The following is a 10735-nucleotide window of genomic DNA, read 5'->3' as shown; positions in this document are numbered from 1 at the left end:
TCAAAAGCATTGAAAGGCTGTATCTTGATGCAAGATAAGTATCACAACACTGCTCCCTGCATGTGGTGCTATGTGGCCAAGTTAATGCCTGTCCTATGGATTCAGGGTCCCAGCGTTCGTGTTTCTCATGGAAAAGGTGTATTAAATGGAAAATGCAGGGCCGGGGGTAGTAGCCTGTGTAATCAGCATAGCCTTTGCACAGGTCAGGAGAGCACACTTCAAAACCAAGCTCCCTGCTTGTGTGAAAAGGGCACACTGCAGGATTTGCATGTGCCCCCCTCTGCTCAGCTCGCCGGGCTGTCATGGATCTTTTGCTGCTTCCATGACTCGCCAGCCCCTCCTCTGGCTCCAAGCATTTGAAGCTGAGCCCTTTGGCCAAACAGTCCTTGCTGAAATGTCAATACACTACCGAGACACTGGCTCACAGGGTTCATCATGATTTCCAGGCAGTGTGTGGCTTTGTTTCTCTGCTTTCTGCTACTGATTCATCATTCTCTGGATGCAGGTATGTTGTAGGATATGGCTGTAATTATCTTTACTGGCAATGGACCTCTTTCCTGTTACTGAGATGATTTCCACTTCAAGTTTTGAGCACTGTTGCATGTTTATCCCGTCTTCTGCTGTGCCTGTGTGTTATTCTAAAGCTCTATTTATTCTCAGCAATGGCTCCATGCACTTGTTCTGCCAACTAAGGAAAAGCACCTCTAGACTGCTAAATTAATTTATTATCTTGCTGCACAGACAGCAGACAAACCACCAGCTGTCTACATGAAGAAAGGAACTAGGATTTACTGTTATTTCATATAGAACTGGGACATTTTTCAAAGCAAAGCATCAATAGCCTGTCATTCAGCTGATGAGTAACTAAAGAGGGGAGGATCCACCCTGTTTCAGCAGCAGTAGAAGGCAGAGAGGAGGTAGCCCTTCAGTTGCTCAGTATGTGTCCAAAAACCAGCTCCCATATTAGTAAAGCAGATCCAGTGCTCTCAGATTCCCAGTTAGCCATTGACTGGGTCTTCTGTGTTGCAGTGACAAAAGGTGAAAAAATAGGTAGTAAAGTCAGAAGTGATCCAATACAAATAAGTGGATATGCCAAAATAAGAGTGGCTGGACATCTCCAGCCATGTGCTCATCCCCAGCCATGTGCTCAGGTCTGCTCTTCTGTCAGAGTCTGTGCCCAAGCACTGATACATGTGCCATGTGTCTGCAGTATAAGGTTAATTAAAATCCTTTAAGGAAAGCCATATCAAATGCATAGAGCCTGACTGAAATCAAGAAAGACCCAGCTGACATTCCTATAATGACCAAAGGTTTATGAAGCACCCAGGGATAAACTCAGTACATGCCACACAATACTTTATTTCTCTAAGTAACTTTGAAATACAGGGGGAAATTACCATTATTCTGCATGTGATTATGCAAATATCCTGAATTAGACACAAATGTTTATGCAGACACCTTGCATCACTTCAGACTGGAATAAATCCTCTCAGCATCTGTGTTTGGATGTATATTGGTGGGGACACACATGAATCTGTCCTTCAGCATCTCTCAGGGCCCTTTCAGCAGGTAGAAGATAACTTCCACTCTTTCAGAGAGAATGTCCTGGGGAAAGGCAGGAGATCAGCCTCAATCCCCAAATCTACCCACAAGCAGAGGTGAAATAGTTAAAGTGCTGAAATGTAAGCTGTTGGCATGAAGCTCCAGAAGCTCCCCTACTGACATATAGGAGGGAAAAAAAAAGAAAAAAGAATAATTTCAAGACACTTTCTGTGTAGTGCATGGAGCAAAAGTACGTGCCAGCACTCGGACTTCGAGAGCATAGCTGTGTGATGTGCTTACATCCTGAGGCTGAGGAGCAGGTCAGCATGGTGACAATGACATTAGTGTTTCCAGTGCACACTTCTGCCAGTTGCAAGTTGGTGCAGTTCTAAGAAATGAGCTCTACTGATGCCTGCTATCAGACCTATGTACCCAATGTCTTTCCAAAGCATGGGTAGAGACACACAAGAAGACCCTTTCATGGCTGTAGTCTGTGGTGATGGCAGGAGCTAGCAGCCTTCACAGGCTCCACTAGGAAATACAATCAGCATTGTCTAGTCTTCCTATGTACCTCATCCACAGAAGAAAACCAAAGACAATATATTAAAGCAGTGGTTCTTAAATTGTGGTCTACTAGTGGTGGGATAAATCCCTTCTTCACGTCCAGTAAGTGGAGGGGTGTGAAATAACATGTGACTGTCGGTGAGGGCACGACTGTAGTCCACCTGTCACTGTGACTGACTGTATCAAGTACAGAAAAATCAGATTTTGCCACGTACACCAGTGCTAGATAAAGTGACACAGGCTTTGCAGCTGCTACAGCTGTAAGAAACTGCTGCGCATGTTAAGATGCACATGACATGCAACAGTACCTTAGGAGTCACTGACATACAACATACACACACACACACCGCTGTTGTAACACGCCATCTTCTCCTAAGCTCCAGGATCTCCAAAATTCCTGTGTTGTCACTTTACCTGTGAGGCAGGCCAGAGGAAGGAGACTCTTTCACATTTGCCCATTTCTTTTCTAAAGTGTTTCAGAAAAATCTTGGGAAGTAGAAAAGCTGTCAGGGGGAATCGTCCCCCCCATCCTCTCTGTCTGGCAAGCACAGTTGTATGACAAACTGAACGTGCTGCTGTTTTTCAGTCTTTCTAAAGCAGGAAGAGGCAAGCAACGTTTTGCAAAGGCAAAGACGAGCCAACAGCATCTTTGAAGAGATAAAGTTGGGGTCACTAGAGCGAGAATGCATAGAAGAAAAGTGTTCCCATGAGGAAGCAAGAGAGATTTACCATGATGTTGAAAGGACAGTAAGTAACACAGGGCTGGGTGAGCACTCATTGTCATAAGGACTCTCCCTACTCAAGGGTGTGCTTTGACACTTTAAGCCACCAGAGTTAAAAAAGCACTTTGTGTCCTGCTGTTTGCATTTTTCTTTTATATTTACAGGGGTGCACAGCAGCAGTGAACTGCAGGAGAGCACACTGCATGGGCAATCCCAGGCAGTACCCATCTAGGGGATGGTGGCAAAATGGATGGTCTCTAAGTCATCTCCCCAAACCCCCACTAATGTCTGCCCTGACAATACTTTAAATTATTGTATTGTGCAACATCTTTTTCAGTCAATCCCACCTCAACTATACAGAGCCTATTTATGGATGACCCATTCATGTGTGTTAAACAAGGCCCTTCTCTATTAGTATATGAAAATAATGTACAATCCAGAAAATAGAATATTTTATGGATATTAACTGTCACAGACTATAAAGGCAGAAGCAGCATCACTCTGACTGTTGGTAACCCATCCTGTGCAACAAGGGCTGTAAGACTTGAGTTGATTTTTCTTTAATTAAATCTCGCATCTTTTTCTTCCAGGAAGAGTTCTGGCGCTCCTATTCTGGTACGATCATGCAGGATGTTCTAACAGCTGTGGAACACTCCCACTGCTGCAGCTCTTTGTGTGAGCTGGACTGACACTGAATGTTTTGCAGACCCTAACCAGTGTGCCTCCAACCCCTGTCAGAATGGCGGGATTTGTGATGACCAGTTTCAGGATTATGTTTGCCGCTGTCCTGTCGAATACGAGGGCAAAAACTGTGAAAAAGGTCAGCTGTGACATAACAAAATAAAAATGCTATTATTAATTCAAATGCAAGGCATTGAGATAAAGAGTAGCAATCATTAGAATTCTGGATTTGGACTTGCTGATCCTCATTGGTCCCTTCCAACTTGGGATATTCTATGATTCTGTGATTCTGTATCATTCTAGCTGTGACAGCTACTGTTCATACTGCTTTTGGTGTTGCAAGATGCATCTATCCAGATAGCAGTCAGGCACTGCAAGGCAGCAAGGTACTTTTTGTGGAAAAAAAAATTAAAACTGCCTTTTGTGTACCATCTGAGAGGAAAGGAGGAATTATTTCTTACTCAAGTGCTGAAGTTACTTTGATTTAGAAGCTCGATGCAGTATGTGAGAACTGCACAGCATATGCATGGTACAAAGCCCAAAGGGAAGGATCCAGTGTTTTATGAATACACATCTTTCCACTGATTTCAGAGGACACTGCACATTGAGTGTTACATCCTCAAAACACGCAGAGTCTGGACAAGGGCTAGGCACTCATCAAGTCTAGGAAAGCAGTCTCAACAGTCATCCCAGAGCATCCTCCTACTAAATGGCAAAATACCAAAGAATTATAATTTATCAGTCATATATTACGATGGTTACCACACTATTACAATATCTCCATTCTTGAGACAGCTCAGGTACTGTACAAATGCTGACTGATTTAATTTTAGGTATATATTTCTTAAGCAAAGCCTATTCTTCCCTAATCCCTGGAGATCCAGGCCTGCCTAGCTTTTGATGGAAGGCACTTTTGATGAAGTTGCTCTGCATAAATCACAGAAATCTTTTTTTCCTGCCTTGCTTTCCTGACAACATTCCAACTGCAAGTTATCAATGTTAAGCACAAAAATCCAGGTCTTGAAACCTAAATGCTCTTTCTCTGACTTCAGCTGTGGATGACAAACTGAAGTGCATTTTAGACAACGGTGGCTGCACACAGTACTGTACTGACAGGGACTCCAAAAGACGACTGTGCTTCTGTGATGATGATTACACTTTAGCGAGTGATGGCGTGTCCTGCATCCCTCAAGGTAAGACACTACCAACCTGATGCCAAGTCTAAGCCAGCTCTGGAAGAAAAGTTTTCAATGTGTACGTGTCAGGAGGTGCAATGCATAACCCTCAGATACCAGCTCCTCACCTCTTCTCCGTGGGCAGAGTCCCAGATTGTACATTTGGCTTCTGGTGCAAGTTAGCCACCCCAGAAGAGCAGTTGTCAGCATGCCCACCAAGCAGAGATCCTTCTGGACTTCTTCCTGGCCCCAGAGGTTCACTCCTCTGGAATGTGGGAAATTGGACCATCCCACCTGCTCAGAGCTAGGAGGAAGCTGAACCCATCTCTTCCTTTGGGAGCACACTCACCACTAGTCAAGCAGAAAAGAACTGAGCAGTGGAGACAAACTCCTCACCAGGTGATCTAAATAAGGCAGGGCAGCAGGTGGTCAGGGATTTGGGGTCAGGTTGAGTGGTTTCTAGTGAGTGGAGGGGCTTTGGGGCTCACAAGTCCTTTCTTTGTATTAGTCTACACCCACAGTAGAAAAATATTTTGGGAGCAGAATTGTTTTAGTGTTGTCTCTCCAATCTGAAATTGTGACTAGATTTTATTACTATATTTATTTCAGTACAGGAGTCAAGAGAGGAAGAGGTCTATTAAAACCAAAGAAAAACAGTTACATTATTTTCTTTCTTTCTTTTCTTTTTCTTTTCTTTCTTTTTCTTTTCTTTCTTTTTCTTTTTTTCTTTTTCTTTTTCTTTTTTCTTTTTCTTTTTTCTTTTTCTTTTTTTCTTTTTTCTTTTTTCTTTTTTCTTTTTTCTTTTCCTTTTTCTTTTTCTTTTTCTTTTTCTTTTTCTTTTTTTTCTTTTTCTTTTTCTTTTCCTTTTTCCTTTTTCTTTTTCTTTTTTCTTTCTTTCTTTCTTTCTTTCTTTCTTTCTTTCTTTCTCTCTTTCTCTCTTTCTTTCTTTCTTTCTTTCTTTTTCTGTATTTCTTTCTTTCTCTTTCTCTTTCTCTCTCTTTCTCTTCTTCCTCTTCTTCCTCTTCTTTTCCTAATTGCTAGGAATAATACACTTTTGGTACCCCTATAGACACTGTGGCTAGGTATTTCTTTCACTCATCTAGCAAGGTAAATTTCAACTGGGACTAGGGTAGTGCAAGTTAATAATTTTGCCAATACATAAGCTGGCACCTGACTCTACTGCAAACGCTTATTTGAAGTACTTTATTAGAGGGAAAAGGAGACCCCTGGGGATATGAATATAACAACATAATGGACAGAGCTGCAGGGAGCATGCAAAGTAATTCTGAGGGGTGATGACCCCCTACACACACCTCAATGGAGCACTCATGCAGAGAGCTGGTAATGACAACCTAGCTCTCAACAGCAGAAATTTCATTAGAAAAAAATGTCTACTAATGTGCTTATCCCTTATTAACAGATTCTGCAATACCACATGATGGGAAAGCTGCTTTTGTTAAAAGTTGAGAACAAAGAATTCAAAATTCCTCACAGGCTTTTCAGTGCATCTTTCCCTGCAAGGAAGATGTATTTGTTGCTGCTTGCTTCTTGGGAACCAAAATAGCCTTAGAACTGACCATGTGTTGCAAATAGAGAAAACTGTGTAAATGCCAGGCTGACAGTCCCCTCACTGCCCCTGTGTCATCTCCCACAGTGATCCAGATTTGTGTTGGCTTACACACAGCATTAGAAACTGTGGGTGTTATGTGTTGTGTCTGTTCTAATCTTCCACCAGCCACCACCAAAAAGCTAGTCCCGTTTCTCCATACCTCATGTGGACCTGTAAAACCCTGATGCTGTCTTCATGTCAGCTGAAGTACTTACAGATCCATGGAGATGTTGCATGCAGCTCAGCAGAGACTATAGGACCCTGGCTCCCAAAGAGGTAGAAAAAGGGCACTCCCAGCATTATCACAGAGTGACTGCCAGACAGAAGGGATGGTGTGGTCAGTTACAGCACAGACACATGGCACACAGGCACCCCCAAGGGTACACCTTCCCCTTTACAGGAAAACTTGGTTGGGTGAAGGATGTACTGAAAACACCAAGACTTCCTCTGCACTACAGCTTATTGCAAGTTCAGTCAGGATTTGGTTCCCTTTAGTGCCAGTCTTCACATGCTGGCTCAGGCAGAACACAGAGACGTGCAGTCTGGAAGAATCCAGCATGTTCTGGACACAAGAAAACAAGGTATTCTGGGAGAGGCATACCAGAAGACAGTGTCTGCTCTTAGGACATCTTTGGCTCTGCCCAAAGAAACGATTGCAAGATGTACACCCCATGATTAAGCTTCTGTCTCACTCTGCCATAGATGCTGTGCACTTGATACAACTGACTTAAAGTCAGCAGGGACAATGAAAATGTGTGGACTACAGAGCTTGTCAGGGTCACTTCTGCGCTCCAGCCTGCAGCCTACCTCATTGTGTTGACATGTATCTTAAGCAAGTTAATTGTTTGCAAAGACCTATGGAAGGTGAATACATGCCAATAATGCTGTAAGGGCCTGAACTCTAATTGTAAGAGCATTTCTGGCTGTTTCCAAACGAAAAGTCTACTCACCTGCTGAGCTGCTTTACATTATTTTTGAGAATCCATGCTCCTAGACTAGAACTCAGTTTTTCAGCTAATGTAGCTTTATTGAAGACCTTACGCATTTTGCTGTGAATTGAGTTCAGTACAGTCCCACTTGCTGCCTTTTGTTGTTTTGGTTCGGGGGTTTTTGGTTTTGTTTGTTTGTTTGTTTTTGTTGTTTTTGTTTGGTTTTTTTTTCCAGTGAAATACCCATGTGGAAAAATACCAGTGCTGGCAAAAAAAAATTCAACTGCAAAAGGGAGAATAGTAGGTGGTTTAATCTGTCCTCCAGGTGAATGTCCATGGCAAGTGAGTTTTCAAAAATCTTTAATTGCTTTTATTTTTTTAATTTCCTTTCGGAATCACTATCTTAAATTCATGGCTTTAAATCTATCATGTAAAAATTCATAAAAAGTGCCATGTCTTGATAACCAAATTCCTTCTTCATCCATAGGCAGCAGATCCACCTATTTCACTTAGGCACTTTAGCCTTGTTCTGGAGTACCTGGTTGCATAGGAGTAGAGTGGTAGCACAGTTGTCTCTATCTCCTGACTCTTTAGTCCTTTACAGCCAGCAAGAATTTTAGTTGCAGCTTCCAGGGATACACTCTGGGCCATAATAGGTAGGGTCCATACTGCAAGATGAAGAAAATGTCAATGGGAAGATTTCCCCTGCTAAGTTCTCCATGCAGTCAGCATGGTATTGTCAAACACAGTTGCATAAAGGGACAGAAAGAAGCAATATGAAACCCATCTCTACTGAGATTTATGTCAAGCACATTTGATATGAGACAAATTTGCTTTATGTTGGCAGGCCCTTATAATACAGGATCAGAGAGAAAAGTGTGGTGGTACCCTGCTTTCCCCAGAGTGGGTGGTCACTGCAGCTCACTGTTTGGAGTATATGCACCCTAAACAGCTTCGGGTGAGACTGGGTATGTATCTTCCCCTCCTCATCTTATCAAGGTGGTGGCAGATTCTCGTCCTGATAAAACCAGATTTGAAGGCTTTGGTAGTACAAGGTACTTGTCCTTAGAGGTGTCAAACAAGAAACACTCTATATCCTCAAACTTCTCAGGAATCAAGGAGCTACCTGACGTGACTTGCAATTAATAACTTTTCCAGGTGAACACAAAATAAATGTCGATGAGAAAACCGAGCAAGAAAGTGGAGTCGCCAGGATGATCATTCATGAAGGATACACAAATGGACAAGTCAATAATGATATTGCCCTCCTGAACCTGGAAACACCAGTGAACCTCACTGACTATGTGGTACCAATATGTTTGCCTGAGAAAAGGTTTGCTGTGTATGAACTGTCCACCATCAAGTTCTCCACAGTAAGCGGATGGGGACGCCTAATAGATGGAGGTGCCACCTCTTCTGTTCTGATGAGAGTTGATCTGCCACGTGTGAAGACACAAGAATGTGAAAAGGAGACCAATTTAAATATTACAGAGAATATGTTCTGTGCAGGAGACCTGTCTGGGGCTAAGGACTCCTGCAAAGGAGACAGCGGTGGTCCTCATGCTACACAGTACAAGAACACTTGGTTTCTGACTGGGATTGTCAGCTGGGGAAAGGGCTGTGCTGTTGAAGGCAGCTATGGGGTTTACACAAGGGTATCCAAATACATTGATTGGTTGAAGAAGCACATGGACTGATGGTGTTGAGCCAGAACATTTCCAGGTTGTGTTATTGCCCCCCAATCCCTCTGTACCATTTTCCTATTGAAGGATTTCTACATTATCTTAGATATGTGATATATGTCATACCCACAACACTATTAAAAATTTGAAGTAAGCCTAAGGCCTACTTGAATACATAAAATAATTTCCCTCTCAGTGTTGTTTGTAAACTTTATATCTTGTCTAGCAGGCACAGAATGACCATAACAAATCAGGCACAATGTTCCTCCTGTTCTGCATCCATTTCTGCTAAAGAACAGAGCTAGATGCTGAGAGAAAGACTGTCAGCAACACGTCATGCAGACCATAAGCCTTCCTCCAGCTACTCTCTCAACTTCTGGTAATCAGTGAAGTACAGACTTCCTGAGCCAGAAGTTGCATTAGACTGAACAGTCATGAATGAACGTGTTGTCCGTAATTGTATGCAATCTCCTTTGAACACATTTATGCTTCTGGCTTTCATAACTTCCTATGCTATGTATCCTGTAATATAATGATGAAATAGCAGAAAAAAAAATTGAAAATGTGTTTCTTTTAGCTTATGTTAAAACAGCTTTCTCCTGCAGTTGCAGTGGCAACAGGGAGATTTGAGGGGGAGGAACTGCAGACACTCTCCAGGACAAGAAATCTGGGAAAAGGTTGATTCCATATTTACAGGTCTGCTAAGAAAACTTGATTTAAATCTTGTTGCACCAAGCATTATTGCTGTAAGGCTAGTAAGTTCAATATTTAACCCTATATTTATAAGTGGTGAAGAATACCACTGATTTAATCTTATGTTTGCCTTGGTATTATGCTTGTAAATACAAAGAGCACAAATGAAAGGGAATGGGGTTTTTTTATCAGTTGTCCAGTATAATCTCAATTGTACTCTCTATCCTGAGATCTAAATCCAGAACAGGGTAATTGTCTAACTCTCTGTGAAACACTGACTAAATACCATTCAGTAAAGTCTTAAGGCATAAATGATAGAACCTGAAGCTCTCTGAAAACATATACAGTTAAAAAATGTACTTTCTAACCTTAGCATGAAAACACTGATAAGGTGAGGAAGATAAAACTGAACTAGAAGATTGGAAAACAGTTTAACTATCTCATGCAGATTCTATGTTCTAGATTGTTCAAATAATGCAGAATATCAACTCAATCACAAAAGCTTATCAGCAAATAGAACACAATTGATCATACTCTATTATTAGGGGAAAACAGTGTCATTGTATGGCACATATACCATGCAATACTGAACATCCTATACCCACTTTACTGGCGGAGAAGAAAGTTATACTGTTCATTGAAGTAGTGAAATGAACTGGGAAAGGCAGCAAATTTCAGAGACCTGAAAAACAAGAGACGTTACAGTATTCAAACCCGCACTAGAGGTTCTCCTTAGTCCTAAAGAGAGTCAACTGTCAAGGACAAAGCTTTAAGTAGTGACCAGCAAATAAAGCCTCATTTGCACTTAGATTAAGTGCTCGGCACTGTAAATCCATCCCTGACGACCCCTCAAGGTAGAATAGTTTGTGTATTTCATGATTCACAAGATGCTTTCTCCTCTGTAACATTCCAGTGAAAATACTGACATTTATGAACAAATCATCTTGTAGAAAAAGGGTAAAACGCTGAAAGAAATCAGTACTAATAATGGCTGTACAAAGCGACGTTTCAAAACAAATCTGGGTTTTAGATATATTTTTCATATAACAGCTTGCTTAAGCAAGCCGAGAAGATAAAGGAGACCTGATGGCTGACTCTGGAAGCACCGAAGTCGTGGCCTCCGCAGCGCACTGTGAAC

At 41.9% G+C, this 10735-nt stretch overlaps 1 protein-coding gene across 1 annotated transcript; it reads left to right on the top strand.

Annotated features, from left to right (window-relative positions):
* Window positions 1-354: 354 nt before the first annotated feature.
* Window positions 355-9088, top strand: LOC104686114 (coagulation factor VII). The gene is made up of 8 exons (XM_010394317.4): window positions 355-505; window positions 2693-2853; window positions 3419-3443; window positions 3535-3648; window positions 4562-4702; window positions 7458-7564; window positions 8070-8190; window positions 8381-9088. Exons 1-8 carry the CDS (start codon window positions 436-438, stop codon window positions 8917-8919), a joined length of 1278 nt encoding a protein of 425 aa, XP_010392619.1. The 5' UTR covers window positions 355-435; the 3' UTR covers window positions 8920-9088.
* Window positions 9089-10735: the final 1647 nt, after the last annotated feature.

This window comes from Corvus cornix, chromosome 1 (assembly GCF_000738735.6).
Source record: "Corvus cornix cornix isolate S_Up_H32 chromosome 1, ASM73873v5, whole genome shotgun sequence".
In the NCBI taxonomy this organism is placed as follows: Eukaryota; Metazoa; Chordata; class Aves; order Passeriformes; family Corvidae; genus Corvus; species Corvus cornix.
This window is presented reverse-complemented; position numbering and strand designations above follow the sequence as displayed.

Excerpts from the sequence above, each read along its gene's own strand:
- LOC104686114 (XM_010394317.4), top strand. The coding sequence starts at position 436 with ATGATTTCCAGGCAGTGTGTGGCTTTGTTTCTCTGCTTTCTGCTACTG. Across the intron at positions 3,649-4,561 it reads GGGCAAAAACTGTGAAAAAG|CTGTGGATGACAAACTGAAG; the intron begins GTCAGCTGTGAC and ends CTCTGACTTCAG. Across the intron at positions 8,191-8,380 it reads ACAGCTTCGGGTGAGACTGG|GTGAACACAAAATAAATGTC; the intron begins GTATGTATCTTC and ends TAACTTTTCCAG.